At 41.8% G+C, this 19,635-nt stretch overlaps 1 protein-coding gene across 1 annotated transcript in view; it reads right to left on the bottom strand.

Annotated features, from left to right (window-relative positions):
* Positions 1-19,635, bottom strand: part of LOC121857816 — a 74,053-nt gene that overhangs the window by 9,928 nt on the left and 44,490 nt on the right. Inside the window, exons 3-4 of the mRNA XM_042354069.1 lie at positions 17,300-17,721; positions 9,533-9,609 (exon numbers count right to left, since the gene is read on the bottom strand). Of these exons, the coding sequence (XP_042210003.1) occupies positions 9,533-9,609; positions 17,300-17,721 (499 nt within the window). The remainder of the gene's footprint in view (positions 1-9,532; positions 9,610-17,299; positions 17,722-19,635) is intronic.

The raw sequence follows: 19,635 nt of genomic DNA, 5'->3' as shown, positions 1-19,635 counted from the left end.
CACATAGTAACCAGAAAGTCACCACATACTAGCTGCTATACCTCCTACATATCTACTATACTACCACAAGCTACCGAAGACTATACTGTATATACCTTGGACTACCACACAATAGCCAATGGCGGACTTAATACTTTGGTTTAGTTATGCTCGGGTCGCATGCTGAGTGTTGAGCAATTTTTGACAGGGGAGAGACGATTAGAGTCACCCAATCCTAACTTAACCTGACTTAACCCAACTTAACCTTATGGCCCTTGTGGGATCTTTTGGTTAAGTTAGGTTTGGTTTGGTTAGGAAAAGTTTGTTGTCGTCTTGTCTCTCTCTCTCTCTCTCTCTCTCTCTCTCTCTCTCTCTCTGATCCTCTTTGTCATCCTCCAACTCCTTTTCCTTTTCTCTTCCTCCTACTCCTCATTCTCCTCCATCTTCTCTTCCTACGTCTCCTCCTCCTTCATCTGTTTCCCCTCTAACTTAACTAGTCTCGGCATTACAGGTAATATACACCTACAGGTGGACGACAAAGTGAAGGTTAATATCTCTCTCTCTCTCTCTCTCTCTCTCTCTCTCTCTCTCTCTCTCTCTCTCTCTCTCTCTCTCTCTCTCTCTCTCTCTCTCTCTCTCTCTCTCTCTCTCTCTATCTATCTATCTTAATCACACCACCACACCAACTCATCCCTCCCACCACAATACTATATAACCTCACCACACACCACTACACAACCACCCTCACCACCCTACCTCACACCTCACCACCACCACCACACCTCACCACCACACATCCTCTCCCCACTCCACCACTCCCCCACTCCCTCACTCCCTCACCTCTACCTCGTTCCCTGTGGCAGCTGTTGGGATACATTACACCTGATAGTAATGATGTTGTTAGACTTAATACCTGGCGTGTAGCGTGAGGCAGGTAACACGGCCAGTCATCACGAGGACCTCTGGATATGTCCCCATTCTCTCTGTACTGGCAAGACCGTGTAGTGTAGTGTAGTGTGGTGTGGTGTGGTGTGGTGTAGTGTGGTGTGGTGTAGTAAACTTTAGTGTGTTGTAGTGTGCTGTAGTGTGTTGTAGTGTGCTGGAATGTGTTGTAGTTTGCTGTAGTTTGTTCTAGTTTGCTACATCCTCTCTCTCTCTCTCTCTCTCTCTCTCTCTCTCTCTCTCTCTCTCTCTCTGTTTTTACATGTCTGTTATATTGTATTTTCAGAGCCGTGTTGCGTTCTCTTTTTACGATGACATTTTTAATTCTTTGTGTTGTATTTTCATATTCTATGTTTAAATCTGTATCGTATCTTGTGGAGCTAAGTTGTATTTTTAGTCTTTGTGTTGCATTTACTTGTTTTTCTATATTGTATTAATTTCGAACTCATTTTCTTGTAACCTATTGTATTCTTCTATTGTATTTTGTTGTATTTTCGAGTCTTTGTGTTTCATTTATTTGTATTTTACTTTTGGTATTTTGTGTGTATTATTTTGTCTTGTGGTTGTAATTGTATATTTATTTTCTTTATTATGATTTACTGACATTTCTACTTTGTATTTTTAATCATACACCTTCCATTCTCTTTGTATTTCTACACTGTATTTTCAAACTAACGTCATTACCCCCCCCCCCCTCTATTCCCCCACAGGCTGAGTGAATCTATAGCAATCAGTGTAAGTGTTTATGTGTATGTCTGTATGTATATGTATTTTTGTGTACGTGTGTATGTATAATCATCTTTCATTCACTAATTATATCAAAGGAGTTTTACACGTCTTGGTATACAGTAAAATTAATGGCGTTAAGGACGGGAGATATTATGGTCCTCTGCAGCATAAATCAGTAGCGTCGTTAGAATTAATAAACTCGCTACGCAAGATCACATCGATTGAGAAGGGGTTGGATTGACAAGGGTTGGAATGACAGGGGTTGGGTTGGCAGAGGTTGGGTTGATAGGGGTTGGGTTGATAGGGGTTGGGTTGGCAGAGGTTGGGTTGACAGAGGTTGGGTTGATAGGGGTTGGGTTGATAGGGGTTGGGTTGGCAGAGGTTGGGTTGATGGGGGTTGGGTTGGCAGAGGTTGGGTTGACAGGGGTTGGGTTGACAGGGGTTGGGTTGATAGGGGTTGGATTGACAGGGGTTGGGTTGACAGAGGTTGGGTTGACAGAGGTTGGGTTGCGGTAACACTGTCTCAGCTCAGTCAAGCAGAAGTGTAACTCTGCTTCTCGTTCAAACACCGACATCGTTTTTGTATTTAATTTTTCATTTATATGTTAGTGCTATTATTATCCTCGTGGGGGACACCTGGAATACATTGATCATCTCTGGAAATACTACCTGGAGTTAGAAGTGAGATCAATGAGTGACAAGTAGTGAATTACGAATTTATTATGAGCCAGAAATATATTTCCTTTACGCCGCCCTGAAAGATTATAACTTTGAGGCTATTGTACCCAGTGCAGATGTACAATGTATACAATATATACATACATTACCTAGGTAAATCATGTATATAGACTGTGCAGGTATACAGTTAATGCACACAGACAATGGAGACACTCAAACAATGTTCACAAACGTCGTAGGTAGATAATTATAGGAAAACAGTAAGTGGATTCGACCGATTTTAACCCCGAAACAATTATTAACTTATATTGGGTCAATGATCAGTCTCATAATAAATTCTATTCATTAATATCTAAGAAATCCTTAAATGTTATAAAAACATTTTGATACAGTATTGTACGGTTTTTTTTTTTTACGTAAAGTGAGAGAAATTACCTAAATGTGTCTTAAAACGAGGAAAATGTATAGGTTAACAAGCATAAACATATACGGACTGACACTGAACAATCAGGGTTATGGAGCGGGAACAATGACCAATCAGAATCTAGATAGGTGTAGCACTGGCCAATCAAGAGATACTATTGGTGACGTCATCTTACCAGGAACAGCTGAGAGCCCAGTGCACACCCGTCTCCTCGAACGTAAATAGTGTTCCTGTTTTGTATTTTCAGCCAATACACCTAAGTGACCTTATCAACTGCTACAATACCAACTTTGAGTTATCGTTAGCGTGTGTGTGATATTGTTTTATGTATGGAAAATGAACAATGAAGAAAAAAATGATTTGAAAAGTGAATTAAGGAAGACTTCAAACGCCATAGAAAACGTAATGGTCACTTCTGGACAACAATCGACGTGGGTGAGTGTTAATATCCTTATTTATAGCTTCAGGCACTGATTAAAGAATTTGACCTTCCAATTTTTATGATAAATCATGATAGACTTGTATGGAAAAATTAGTGTGTTGATCTCGTCACTCACAGTAAAGTGCAAGGAATTGAACGACAGGTTTTAGGATTAGTATTTCGCGATATAAATTTCCTCGGTAGGCTTGTAGTTACTATCCTATATCAATATTGTGATGGAGTATAGCTAATCAACAGTAATATATCAACGGGAAACATTTTACTATATTCGCCCATCAGACCAAAGAAAAAAATAATGTTTGTTTTTCGCGACAAAACTCTCGCCAAAATATTTGTCCATGATGCCCTGTACACTGTGGAGCGGCAGTTTGTTGTCAGTATAAATTATTGTGTCAACCACTCAGCACATCCGGCTTTACGGCTCGCTGTGTGTACCTTGTCATTTAATAACAATAAAATGAAACACCAAAAGATTTACCACGCTAACCTAAGCTAACATAACGTAAAGTAACCTAACCATTAACCAAACTACCCAAACCTAACCCCTGGAGGCAGCTTTAGGGTGGTTAATCAGTTCAAGTGAATTAAACTGGGGTGCCTCGTCTTCAAGTGATCCATGATAACGATAGTAATAAAGTTAATAAAGGTAATGACTAATATAATAATGACTGATGTAATAATAATAATAATAATAATAATAATAATAATAATAACGATAAATAATAATAATGCACACACGGGGAACTGTAAGTGTAACATTATTAACGTTGATTTTTATTTGTATTATATAATTATTTTATGTGGCTCACCAGATATAAACCACAATTAGTTACCAGGCATTGACAAAAGCGTCGAGGGAATATTCACCGCAAGTGTACCTACACGAATCACCCGCCTCGTCTGTTTACAATCGGTTTAGAGACTCCAGGACTGAATCATTTCTGGCGGCGTACAACGAAACAAAATAAGCTAAACTAGTTGACCTAAACTAACGATCTTCAGATAATTTTTTCGACCACGTTAGCTTTGATTAGTTTGGGCGTTTGGTCTATCAGAAATGATTTAGTCCCGTAGTCTTCCATCCGACCGTACACAGGCGGACTGTTGTTCGGCGGATGGCGATTTAAAGCGTCATTTTCCTAAGGTAACGCTCACTCTTTTTCTCTCTCTCTCTCTCGCTCACTCTCTCTGATACAGGATTTTCATTGTTCAAATATTTCTGGTCAATTTTGTAGTGATCCTTATTTTTGCGGTAATAATAATAATAATAATAAAAATAATAATAATAATAATAATAATAATAATAATGAACCCTGTACTAATGGCCCGGCTCCTAATGGTTTCCCAGTACTGAGTGAACCCACTTGACCTTCAATCGCTGAATAAACGAAATAACAAAAGCAATCTAAGCCGGAGTAAGGAACACACACACACACACGTCTCTCCACACGTAGACTCAGACCCATACTTACACATGCACTGTTACACCCCCCCACACACACACACACACTCATTTCCCCCACAAATACACACAAGCCCACACTTATGCATACATTCAAACACACACACACACACACGCACGCACGCATACTACACAGTACACTCATGTGTTGCCGAGACCCCAATTTCTTCGAGCTGAAAATTACAATCAGGACGCATCAGCTGGAGGGGTGAAACAAGATTTTCAATTCTCGAGAAGGGAGAGAATGTGTTTACATCAGGGGCGGGGTGTGATGTTAACCCCCTTGCATGACGCTTAATACTGTCGTGGGGGTGAGATACCATGCATATTTGGGGTACCAGCTCTGCCTGATTCAATCGACTAGTATGTATGTATAGAGTTGGCATTGCACTTGTAAATATATTGCTGTTATAGGCTTTCCTTTTGTTTTACTATCAAGTGAATTATGGAATGTTGCAACTGGTTTGGAAGATGTGTGTGATAGAGAGTGGGTGTAGTGGCTGGGTGTAGATGAAGGTATTTTTGTTTTGGTATATCTAGTGTGTTGGGTATAGCGTATGTTGGTATATTCGGTGTATTTGTTAATTTTCTAGACTACGTTTCATGGAGTGTTTTCTGGGTATGTTTAGTATTCTGAAGGTGTTTATGTATGATTCTGGGGTATGATGATATACTAAAGGTGTAATGCTAGAGGTGTAATGTTGATGGTTAGTGAGTATGGTGGTATGCTTTGGAATGGTATGATTGGTGGTGGTGTGTCTGTAATACCACCACATTACTACTTACACCACCACACCAGACACTACCATACTGTTACACCACCACACTGCTACATACACCACCACAGTCACCACCACACCACCACACTACCATACTGCTACACCACCACAGTACACCACCATACCAACACACTACCATGCTGCTACACCACCACAGTACACCACCATACCAACACACTACCATGCTGCTACACCACCACAGTACACCACCAACACACTACCATACTGCTACACCACCACAGTACACCAACCACCATACTAACACACCAACCATGCTGCCACACCACCACAGTACACCACCACACCAACACACACCACCATACTGTCACCACCCACCACACCAACACACTACCATACTGCCACACCACCACAGTACACCACCATACCACCACACTGCCCACCACAGTACACCACCACACACTACCATACTGCTACACCACCACAGTACACCACCAACACACTACCATACTGCTACACCACCACAGTACACCACCACACACTACCATACTGCTACACCACCACAGTACATCACCAACACACTACCATACTGCTACACCACCACAGTACACCACCAACACACTACCATACTGCTACACCACCACAGTACACCACCATACCACCATACTGCTACACCACCACAGTCACCACCATACCAACACACTACCACACTACACGCTTCAGGGCCACACTAGCTTTTCACCACACAGCAGAGAGAGATCAAACAGAACACACTAGCTTTTCACCACACAGCAGAGAGAGATCAAACAGAACACACTTCTCTGTCTGTCTGTCTGTGGTGTTGCCGTACAGTGCTCCTGGCCTTGTTTGGATAGGCAGGGGGGGCAGGGGAAGGTGAGGGGCGAGGCGGTAAGGTAGTGGAGAGGGAGTAGGACCCAGTAACCTTGCCCTGACACGCGATGACAAGCTGGCCTTACCTCGTCTAATACAACCGATAATTGAAACAGGCGAAAGCAATCCATGTTATTCTTGTTCTCGTTATTGTTTTTTTGTGTATTTCCCTGTAGTCATTTTTATTTTATTTATTTTGTTTTAATTCTTTATTTTTTTAGTAGGATTTATTATTATTATTATTTATTTATTTATTTATTTTTATAGTTTTTATTAATTTTATCGTCATGAGTTGGACTAACACATACAACAATGGCTTTTTAAAACACATTTCCTACATTTTATGCTCTAAATTCTACCATTATTTCACATACTATAATGCTTTTTGGGCCCCCACGTAGTTACAGTTTGTTACATTTTAGTGATCCCTTTATATGTTATACAGTATATATCGTCACAGCGGACACATGACTGCACCATATATTCTGCTGTTGTCCTAGCGGTATATTGTATTGTGTGTGTATTTGCATTTCAGTTGTGATTTAATCCCTATTATGGTTGCATTATTTCTGGTATGAATTCATTTTACGGTCTGGCAGATCTTATAATGTGGTATTGTGTCTTTTGTTTCGTATTAAATGTTATTATTATTATTAGCCCAGCGATCTCTGACTGTTTTCATAGAGCAATACATTTCGCAAACATTTTCTTCGTAATTACGCTGTATATCATTTTGTCCTTCGTGAACTTTTCTTATTTTCTTCGTGATACAATCTGCAGTTACGTCGAATCAGTTGCCATTTTTTAATACACAAGGAAGAAATATTTTATCTTTGTGTATATTCGACCCAATTTCTGTGGGTTAGAAAAAGAAAACTGTAGTTATTTAATATTTAAAATGGTTTGTGGAGAGGGGAAACATTTTTAATTTTGGAGATGGGGGGCGCTTGGAGTTTCTTATGAACTTAAATTGCTTCTCTCAGTAGTCTCAGCTCATTCACAGCCTTAGCAGCTCACATAAAATTATCTCGTATTCTCATCTCAAATCCACAGCTTATAGACTCAACTTAAACATACTTAGAATAATAACGCACGCCCTTTGCTCACACACTCGGCTCACACTGTATACTCACGCACTCATCACCTATAAAGCTCAAGCACCTAACTCACACACTCAGCTCACATACTTTAATCTCACCTATAAATTGGCAGGTATAATCCGCTGGGCTCAGCCAAGAACGGCGCCCATACCAAGTGCCACAAGCTAATACGTCCCAATTTGACCACTCTTACGACACAAATTAGGAAATGGGAAATTATCCTCTAAACTGGCACACCAGGAATAAAAGATGTTAGTTTAAATTTGTTTATATGCGTGTGTGTGGGGGTTGTGTGTGTGGGGGAGGGGTGGGTAGGGATGTGGGTGTGTGGGGGGGTGGACAAGGGATGTGGGTGTGTGTGGGGGTAGGATGTCGGTGTGTAGGGATGTGGGTGTGTGGGGGGTGATGTGGGTGGGGAGTGATTGCCAGATAAGGTTGAAAAGTGCCTCTCTCTCTTCTCTCTCTCTCTGCCAATTTATCTATCCATATATCTAACTACCCGTGCGTCGACCCACCCACCTAAGTGTTCATCCATCTATTCATCAGCTAGCCATCTATCTCTGTAATCTCTCTCCTCATCTTCACCACCAGTAAGAACACCCCACCCACATAACACACACACACACACACACACACATGGCCCACACACACACACACACACACACACACACACACACACACCCACACACACATACACAGACGCACACACACACACGTAGAGCCACCACGGGCAGGCCATCTCCTCTATCTCTGACGATCAAACAGTAATGAGTCAAGAGTCACAACTTCCCTCGTAAACTCTACCTCACGATAGATGGTTGAATAGTAAACTGTCTGTCGTCGGCCGAGAGGAAACTTTAGAATTAACTTTTACGAGAGACCGTTACTTAACCTGACTTAGCTTAAATTGATCTATGTTAGTCTAGCCTGACTTAAAATGTGATGTGGGTAGAATCTGAACTAAACTAATCTAACTTAATCCAGTTTAATTAGCCGAACTTAATCTATCTTAACCTAATCAGACTTATAATAAGTTAGATAACCAAATTTAACCTAATCTGATCTTTACTGAGTTAACCTAACCTAACTTAACCCAACACAACCTAACCTAACCTAACCTAACCTAACCTAACCTAACCTAACCTAACCTAACCTAACCTAACCTAACCTAACCTAACCTAAACTTAACGTAGGGTAAATTGGACCAAAGACCATCTTTATCACCCATGAGTTCAGATTACCATGAGTTCAGATTCCCATGAGTTCAGATTCCCATGATTATCCACAATCATCTGGACCTAAGAATGATGATATGACTTCAGGGTATGTCAGGTCAGGTCAATAAGGGTGTAAACAGCGTGGCTACTCGAGGAGAACTTCGACCATAAATACATCCAATCCTCATGAACTGTCTCAAATTGGCGGCTCGTAACTTTGGTGAAACTCTGAGTTATGTGTAAAATATGGGCATCCACCGCCAAAATATGAACTCTGTGAATAGTTTTCTATCTCTCTTTCGTATTTTTTTCGCTTTCTCTCTTATCTTTTATATTTTTTTCTTTCGGTGTCTGTATCTTCATTTCTGAGCTTTAATAATTATGAGAGAGAGAGAGAGAGAGAGAGAGAGAGAGAGAGAGAGGTTTCCGGCGAAGAAATTAAGCTGTAACTTTATTTAATTTACCTCTCTCTCTCTCTCTCTCTCTCCTTATCTGTCTCTGATTCTACCTCTCTCCGTTTCTCTTCGTCCTTCTCTCTATCTGTTTCTCTCTCTCTCTCTCTGTGAGTCAGGAGAGGAGTCTGTTAGAGCTAAATATTTATGACTCGGGGTGACTCAAACTTACCTAAGACTATAACAGGTAACTGACTCACCTATGACGAAAACAGGTAACTGACTCACCTAAGACTATAACAAGTAACTGACTCATCTAACACTATAACAAGTAACTGACTCACCTATGACGAAAACAGGTAACTGACTCACCTATGACTATTGCAAGTAACTGACTCACCTATGACTATAGCAGGTAACTGATTCCCCTATGACTCTTAACAGGTAACTGACTCACCTATGACTATAAAACGTAACTGACTCTTTTCATGAAAACACAGGAGACTCTTGACTCACCAAGGGCGATTCAGGTGACTCACCTCTTGTCATTAGCGTAGGTGTATGAGTCCCAGGTGAGCAGCTCTAGTTTATCGTCCATTTGTTCCATCCATGACACCTGAGGGAGACAGTGACACCGTGAGTGGCGGGGAAAGTGCCAAGGGAAGTGTCAAGGAAGTGTCAAGGGAAGTGTCAAGGAAAGTGTCAAGGAAAGTGTCAAGGAAAGGGGTCAAGGGGCGGTCAAGGGCGGCTGAAGAGAAACATGGGGAAAATACCTGAGAAAGTACCATGGGAAAGTACGCTGGGAAAATACAAAGAGAATGTACCTGGGAAAGTATCAGGGACGTTTTAAAGGAGGAAGTACACGAGGGAAAGTATCAGGTGAAGTTTTAAAAGAGGAAGTACACGAGGGAAAGTATCCAAAGGTACAATATCAAAGTACATTGGTAAGGTTTTAATTGAGTCATGCATTATAATGAGTTACATCAGAGGATATTGTAATAATGTTCATTTAGTCAACTCGCAAAAGCTTATTACGTCACGGGAGAGGCTTAATGCACCTCTAATATCTGCACCCGGGGAACACACCCTAATCCCGACTTATATTGCAAAGTTACCGGGCGAGTCGTGTGTGCTATAAAGATGAATTACATTATGTTATTACACGGCGATGTAATTAATAAATTTGTTAGCGCGCGAGTGTAATGATAACGGGTCGGGTTATGTTAGTCGTTCAGTGAGAGTTCATATTTTAACAACGTAACGTGATAATGGTTGTGTGTTTTTTTTTCCTAGTTCAGTTAATACTCTTGTCGTAGTGCATACTGGAATAGGGAATATTGTTCTTAACGGATTTTTTTTCCTAGTGCAGGTAATACGATTATTGTTTTACATACTGTAATAAGAAGATATGATCCTCGCTGTATATATTTCCCAGTTTACGTAATACAGACATTGTTGTGCATACTAGGATGGGAGAAAATATTCCTCGCTTCTATTTTTTTTCCTAGTTCGTAGAATGAGGATATTGTAGTATATACTGAGATAAGAAAGAGATTACTAATACTCAACACAGCTCTGGGACGAGTGACCTAGATATTTTATTTCAATGTTTGATAAAAAATACAAAATTGATGCATGTTGGATAACCTGCTTGTAGGTTCACACAAAACACTGGCACAATAGTTTGTACACGTAGCGTTTTATAAACATTGGAAAATATAATATGATACTGTGTGTGTGTGTGTGTGTGTGTGGGTGTCAGTAGAATGTATGTGGAATGAGTAAGGATGTATGTGGAGTGAGTAAGGATGGATGTGGAGTGAGTAAGGATATATGTGGAATGAGAAAGGATGGATGTGGAGTGAGTAAGGATGTATGTGGAGTGAGTAAGGATGTATGTGGAGTGAGTAAGGATGGATGTGGAGTGAGTAAGGATGGATGTGGAGTGAGTAAGGATATATGTGGAATGAGAAAGGATGGATGTGGAGTGAGTAAGGATGTATGTGGAGTGAGTAAGGATGGATGTGGAGTGAGTAAGGTTGTGGAGTCAGTAGGTTCGGTAGGTGTGTGGAATATGAAAGAATAAATATAATTACAGAGAGAGAGAGAGAGAGAGAGGTACCAAGAAACAATGGCGGATGTTTGGAGAATATTACAACCTTGTGTCGATTGGTTGCTGGTGGGTGGTTGCTGAGGTTATAGGTGGTGACAGAGGGGTTACACCAAGGGGCCATGTGGTGGTGGTGGTGGTGGTGAGTGAGTGAGGAGGTGGTGGTGGTGGTGATAATGGTGATGGTGGGTGGTGAGTGGTGATAATGGTGATGGTGGGTGGTGGTGATAATGGTGGTGGTGATGAATGGTGGTGGTGGTGATGGTGGTGGTGGTGATATGGTGGTGTTGGTGATGCTAATGGGGTGGTGGTGATAATGGTGGTGGTGGTGGTGGTGATGGTGGTGGTGGTGATAATGGTGTGGTGGGGGTGGTGGTGGTGGTGGTAATGGTGGTAGTGGTGGCGGTGATAATGGTGGTGGTGATGATAATGGGGGTGGTGGTGGTGATAATGGTGGTAGTGGTGGTGGTGATAATGGTGGTGGTGATAATGGTGATGGTGGGGTGGTGGTGGTGATAATGGTGGTAGTGGTGGCGGTGATAATAATGGTGGTGATGATAATGGTGGTGGGGAGTTGGTGGTGGTGGTGATAATGGTGATGGTGGGTGGTGGTGGTGATAGTAATGGTAGTGGTGGCGGTGATAATGGTGGTGGTGATGATAATGGTGGTGTGGTGGTGGTGGTAGTGATGGTGATAATGATGGTGGTGATAGTGGTGATGATGGGAAGAAGAACAGCACACCAGAACACAACTAGGATACCATAAGGAAGGGTCAACTGATAACATTTGATGAATTATTGTGCGTCTTGATCTCAGTCACGCCGGGAACTATGGGCCGTTGTTTTTAAGTATCTACATATAAATAATAATTTGTATATATGTGAGTTAACAAATTCATAAATGCCTGTGTACAGTATTCACATTTATAATTCAGTACAGGCATCAACTTTTAAACCACGATGAATCTGACGCCACTGACACCCAGATCTGCGAGGGGAAAAGTGAGTTTTTTATACTTCATTATCCTCAGTCTCACCATTACCGATATGTAGATAATCTGGCTCATTCTCCGAAGCCTTCTATCCGGCTGTGAGCAATTTCCTGGTGGTTTGGATGAAGTCCCAGCAAGTGCCAATACTGGTGCCAAATTTATTGAAAAACCTGGCTCGAACTCGAATTAAGGGCCAGCTGGTGCCAGAATAGGGCCAAAGACCTTTTAACCCTCCGACTCAATAGGCACTAGCCGCTCTACTCAAGCTAGCGCCCGTGTAAACAGACACTATTTTTCTCTCGTTGGTTTAGACTGTGTAGCTTCACGTTTGCTCTCTGCATTTAATAGCGACATAAATCATAAGTCAGATGATATATAAGACGCGTTTTAAGGAGGAAATATTTTAAAGCCATGAATTTGTGGGTTTTTAGAGAGAGTCTGTAAAATATATGAGTAATTTCTCGGTAGTTATTAAATTTTACTTGTGAAAGTTTTTTGTCCTCATGAGAGAAGAACACCTTTTGTTGCTGTTATTTTCTATTAGTGTTGTTGTTGTTGATGATGATGATGATGTAGTTGTTCTTGTTGTTGTTGTTACTATGATTGCTGTCATGTCACTATAATAAACATCATCATCATCATCATCATCATTATCATCATCATCATCATCACCACTATTATTAATATTATTATACAATGTGTTAGTTCCCCTCACATTCATACGATCCCTTCACACACCTACCCCCACATACACACAAACTCACAGCTACACACACACACACACACACACACACACACACACACACACACACACACACACACACACACACACACACACACACACACACCTGCACCAATTCAATTTCACCTCAGTTGCTACAGCCTGTGATCCACTTTATGGCGCCAGATGCTGTACGCCAGAACTCCTGCCACCTCTAATACGTTTTAATGGCCCGAAGCAACATTCACCTTATAGAGACGTCCTCGTTTAAAGCAACCAGATAAAAAGGACCCCGATATAACCTCCACCTACACTAAAGACATCCTTACCCCTGATGCCCCCGTCCCCCCTGACCCCGTCCCCTATCACCCCTGCCACCCATCCCCCCTGTTCCCTCCCCTGTTCCCTCCCCCCACCGACCTCTTCATTGGTTATTGGTCCTATCTGATTATAACACCACTATGGCTCTTATGACACTCATTATTACACGATTGTGCCATTACAAGACTGCACCATTAAGGGACACAGGTAACAGGTGTGTGTGTGTGTGTGAGGGTGGGTGGGTGTGTGGGTGTGGGTGGGGGTGTGGGTGTTGGCTCTGATGGTGGTGTTGGTGGTGATTAGGGTGATGGTGAGTTTCTTGGGTGGTGATTATGGTGGTGATGGTGGTGGTGGGTGTGATGATGGTGACCTTTGCCGTGGAATCAGAAGTCAATAGAGAGAGAAAAATACCTTACTCTGTCTGTCTGTGTCTGTCTGTGTGTGTGTATTTATCTGTCTGTCTGTCTGTCGGTGTTTATCTGTCTGTAAATCTCTGTTTCTATTTGATTTCTGTCTTATCTCTATTTCATTCTCCTAACTCTCTCTCTCTCTCTCTCCAACTATATTAAATCCTTGTCCGATTACCTGGTTGAGTCCTCCACTGTTTATTAATCCAGCATATAATCGCCTCCATTACCTGGCTATCATTAATCCAGGTGTACTTCTTATAAAGACTCATGATGATAAATCCCCTACGAGGCTCAACACCTGATTTATTTAATGGGTGATTTATTTATGTCTGTCTCTCTGGTGTGTGTATGTATGTAATAATAATAATAATAATAAACGGTTTATTAATAGAGTTGCAGCCGGTGGCTGAAAATATACAGACTTACATTTGATTTAGACATAATGATATAATATGCATTGAATACATTTACAGGGCTGTACAGTACATAAATCAGGAGTTGTTTATTATTTTAACAATAGATGGGATGGTGCTGTTCTTATATCTATCGGTGCGGGCTCTTATGGGCTGAATTTTGTTGTAGTGGCGGACTGCGCAAGTTGGGTGGGGGCTGCAGGTGGCAGGAGGTGGCGATGACGAGGTGGTACAGTAGTCACTGCCAAACCTTTCCAGTGCTTGGTGGTGGAGGTCACTGAGGATGGCATTTCCAGGGTGGAGAGGCGTTGGTGTAGCAGGAGTATTCTGCGCCGAGCATGATTCTGCAGGCCCTTTTCTGTACCTTCTCTAGCTGACGTTGTTGGGTGGAGTTGAGAGACGACGACCAGGCTGGTGACGCATACGTTAGTTTGGGGAGAATAAAGGCGTTGTAGATGGTCCTCAGCTCTGGCGTGGGTGTCCCAAGTGACCTAAGTCTTCGTATGTATGTATGTATGTATGTATGTATGTCATTCTACTTATCAATTCCCCTACCTATATAGCTGTTTAATTATAGATAGATAGATAAAAAGATAGATAGTAACATGCCTAATATATAATGTTTATTTTTATGAAACATTTAGCACACAAAGTAATGCATTCCGTAATCCTGTCCATGTATAAGCTGATGTGCTGGTAAATCCCTGCAAAATCCACCAACAGGACGAAATGTAATCCGTAGTTCGTTTGTCTTATGTATTCACGCTTAGTAAATCCTCACCAGATTAATGACAAGTAATCCCATTGTCGAATTCACTAAGTATAATAGTTTGGTCTTACAATAAATAGGAGAGTAAATTCATAATGTATAATCCCAGTTTTATTTATTTATCCCAATCTGTTAATCCTACCTGTGTTTAAGCTGATGAGGTGTTAATTAGGAGATTAATTATATTTTATTCCGATAGGTATTATATTTTTTTCAGAGTATTAATATCTCTCGTAAAGTATTCAATCACCTCTATGACTTTTCTCTTAAGATTAAAATATCAATAACTATCGTAAAATTAAATAACTCGTATGGTCGTATTTCGAAATGTAGTATAATCTTAGTTTCAATAATATAGTAAGAATGTTAATATAATTCGCCGTCTGTGATCTTCCTGGGAGAAAAAAAAAAGTCGTGTTTGCAGCGTGTGTTTGGTTGTTAAGATTATATCAGAACGTTAATTTCCGGATTGAGAACAGATAAAAAATGTATATCTCTTTTGTGTTTTATGTTTGTTATTATTGTTGTTATTATTTATTTATTTGTTATTGTTGTTGTTGTTATTGTTGTTGTTGTTATTGTTGTTTGTTATTTATTTTTTTGTCGTTTTAATTTGCATCTTATTTTTGCTTCTCCTTTCCTCTTTTTTTTTTATCTTTTCTGTTTCTCCTTTTTTCCTTCGGGAATTATCTTCTTCCACTGTAACTCTCTGCAGGAAGAGTTGTTGCTATCGTTCGTCTGGCGTAAACTGGTGTCAATAATGACAGGACGAGCCAAAGAACCTTCAACTTTTTCAACTTTCCCGAGACCTTTCCCTGACTTTCTCCTGACTTAGTGGTAAAAGTGTTCCAATAACTTCCCAGTTGGAGAGTTTGAGGCGAAATTTGGTCTGACTTTGACTCAACACTTTAAAACAACAACCAAAACAACAACGGCCAAAAGTCGCAATATATTGGCTGGGAAACTGATTCTTTCGCATATGTCGGTCAGCAGAGAGGAAAAAATATTAACTAGGTTTATGCCTCGACACAACACTGAAACACAAATTATTGGTCTGGTTGGGGTGTTGGGTGGTGTATCCAACTCTGTCCTCTCTGTCATCTTCTGTCTGTGTTGTGTCCAAACGATAACTCTTTAACACGGATATTAATAAAATAATCAAACAACACCCTACCTAACCTAACCTAACACTAACCTAACACTAACACCCTTCAAGTAACAATAGCACATATCATGAACAGGTGAAATAAATTAGGATATTATAATGTTCAGGTGATCCCTCTATCCAGGTAATACCTTCAATCAATCTCTACCTAGGTGGTGGAATGGTCACAGTTCAGAGTCATGGGAGTCACCGATGGTCCCCCCACTCCCTCACCCACCTCCCACCCCCCACCCCCACCCCCACCCCACCCCCCCCCCACACGCTAAAGTATCCAATTTTCCCCGTCACATCCATAAACAGATGAAACATGTAACCTTTCTCTAGCTACCACTTAACCTCTTTCTCCAGCTACCACTTAACCCTTTATCCAGCTACCACTTAACCTCTTTCTCCAGCTACCACTTAACCCTTTATCCAGCTACCACTTAACCCTTTATCCAGCTACCATTTAACCCTTTCTCTGGCGACCAATTAACTCTCAAGCACCTTAACCCTCCATTGAACGGTTAAGGACAAGGTCAGAGGTAATTGGAGGTTATCACACCCTGGTTCTAACATATAGGGCGTGTAGGTGTGAGACAGGGCGTGTAGGTGTGAGACAGGGCGTGTAGGTGTGAGACAGGGCGTGTAGGTGTGAGACAGGGCGTGTAGGTGTGAGACAGGGCGTGTAGGTGTGAGACAGGGCGTGTAAGTGTGAGACAGGGCGTGTAGGCGTGTGAGAGAGAGAGAGGTGACAGACAGGGTGTGGTTGTGTGAAAGAGAAATAGAGCGTGGTGGTGTGAGAAAGAGAAATAGGGTGTGGTGGTGTGAGAAAGAGAAATAGGGTGTGGTGGTGTGAGGGAAAGACAGGGTGTGGTGGTATGAAAGAGAGATAGAGAGAGGTAGAGAGAGAGGGCGTGGTGGTGGGAGAGGGGAGGTCACCTTTACAAGCTTCCGAATACCAAAATCCGTGCCAGCCAGCATAAAGCCCACACACCCTCTTCCCCCTTCCCCACCCCCCTCCCTCTTCACCCCCTTCCTCCACCTCCCTCCTCCTTCTCCTCCCTCACATCCCCTACACCCCTCCCCCACTCCAACCCTACCCCCTCAGCCTTTTCCCCCTCCCAATTCTGCTCTCCTTCCCCTCCTTCCCTCTCCTGCACCCCTTCCTTCCCATCTTTATATCCCCCAGCACTCGTGCCCCCAACCTCGTGCCCCAACACTCGTGCCCCAACACTCATTTTAACACTCATTGCTGCCTCATGCCCCAACGCGTGCCCCCAACACTCGTACCCCAGCAAGTACCCCAACCTCGTGCCCCAGCACTCGTGCCCCCCAGCACTCAAGTGCCCCAACACTCGTGCCCCAACACTCGTGCCCCAACACTCGTGCCCCAACACTCGTACCCCGAAACTCATCTACTCACCGAATGGTTTGCTGGGTCATGGACGGTGCAGTCTAGAGTGGCCTTACTCCCCAGGTGGACGCTGACAGAGGTGTTGGGGTTGGCGAAGTAAGGCTCCCTCACCTCCCCCTTGGCTTCTTCCCCTTCTTCCCCTTCCTCCTCTTCCTGCTTTCCTTCCTTCTCATCTTGCCCGTCCTCCAAAGGCTCTGGGGATCCTCTAGGAGACACGGAGGAGGATGAGGAAGACGAAGAGGAAGAGGAGGAGGAGGAGGAGGAGGAGATGGGGAAAATGAGGATTGGGGAGGAGGAACTATTAGTTTCAGGGATGATGGGATAGGTTGGTGTGGAGGAGGGGAGGGGTGTGGAGGCAGGGGGAGGTGGTAAGGTGAAGTAGGTGAACGGGTGGAGGGTGAGGGTAGGTAGTGTCTCAGCCTCCACCACACCTGAAATAACACAAAGAGATACACCTGAGTTATATACAGGTAAAAGAAAATTGTTCTTCAGTACACAGTATTAAGCCTGAACTACACCTGATGTATTATACGTAAAAAAGTTCGTTCAGTATACAGTTTTCAGCTTCCACCACACCTGTAATTACCCAACACTTAGGCTCAACCACACCTGTAATGCACAATACTTAGCCTCAACCACACCTGTAATACACAACACTTAGCCTCAACCACACCTGTAATGCACAATACTTAGCCTCAACCACACCTGTAATAAAAATCACTTAACCTCAACCACACCTGTAATGCACAATACTTACCCTCAACCACACCTGTAATACACAACATTTAGCTTCAACCACACCTGAAAACATACAATTTACTCTTAACCACATCTGTAGTACACAAAAATACACCTGTAGTAAACAACACAAACAGCACACAGACATACACTCGGCACAACAAGAACTTAATAAAACACAACGAAAAAAAAACACTCGGTACAAAACGAAACATTTGAAACCCAACACAGATGTTTAGTATACAAGACAAATACTCGAGTAACACATCAAGCACACAACACATAGGATACAAAACACACATACACACATGATACATAACGCACAGAAACGCACATGATACATAACACACAGAAACGCACATGATACATAACACACAGAAACGCACATGATACATAACGCACAGAAACACACACATGACACAAAACACACAGAAACACACATGACACAAAACACACAGAAACACACATGACGCAAAACCTACAGAAACACACATGACAAAAAACACAGAAACACACATGATACAAAACACACAGAAACACACATGACACAAAACACACAGAAACACACATGACACAAAACACACAGAAAAACACATGACACAAAACACACAGAAACACACATGATACATAACACACAGAAACACACATGACACAAAACACACAGAAACACACATGACACAAAAACACACAGAAACACACATGATACAAAACACACAAGAAACACATGACACAAAACACACAGAAACACACATGACACAAAACACACAAAACACACATGATACACAACACACCAACCGTAAATATAAACGTCTTGGTCTTTTTACATTATCTCTTATTCTTGCATTGTCTTTCTTTCTCTCCCCTCTCCTATCTTTATACTTCTACGTATTTACTCCACACTATCTTTCATTCTCCTTATACACTTCTTTTATCCCCCAACACAACAGCAACACCTCCTTCCCCCACGGCTCTCCCTTCCACTTCACATTTTTTTTAATATAAACAAGCTGTCGACTTTCTTCTTTCCTACATAATCCAGATATATTCTAAAAATCCGGATACTTTATAAAAACGCCTATCTTAAGAGTGAAGTCGGATTATCCTCCATCAACTGTCTCCGTTTTTTGTTTGTCGTCAAGGATTTTCAGGGTTTTTTTTTTTGGGGGTTTGTTTTATTTTGAGAGGGATAACTAGCGTGTTGTGAGAACTCGAGGGAAAAGCTTTTTGGCTACTCTGTATTCAACAAGATGAAACCCGACTCCTTTGTCCTATCTTGCCCACATGCTCCCACATATCATTTTTACAATATTTATGGTGTAGGACATTGTTTCTCTCTCTCTCTCTCTCTCTCTCTCTCTCTCTCTCTCTCTCTCTCTCTCTCTCTCTCTTTCTCTTTTTTCGTCTCCCTTTCTTTACCTGTCTGATTTGTACTTTCTCCTATTCTCTTGTTCTATCTCTTTCTCTCCGTTTATTTGTCAATTTAGCTATCTCTTTATCTCTTTTCTGTCCCCGTGTATCTCTCTCCCTCTCTCTCTCTCTCTCTCTTTTTTATCTCCTTTACTCCCGAGGTAACAGTCGTAATTTTTCTCCCGATATTTATGGTCAAG

Source organism: Homarus americanus, unplaced genomic scaffold, assembly GCF_018991925.1.
Source record: "Homarus americanus isolate GMGI-L3 unplaced genomic scaffold, GMGI_Hamer_2.0 scaffold13846, whole genome shotgun sequence".
Classification (NCBI taxonomy): domain Eukaryota; kingdom Metazoa; phylum Arthropoda; class Malacostraca; order Decapoda; family Nephropidae; genus Homarus; species Homarus americanus.
Note: the sequence above shows the minus strand (reverse complement) of the source record. Positions and strands in the feature narration are given on the sequence as shown.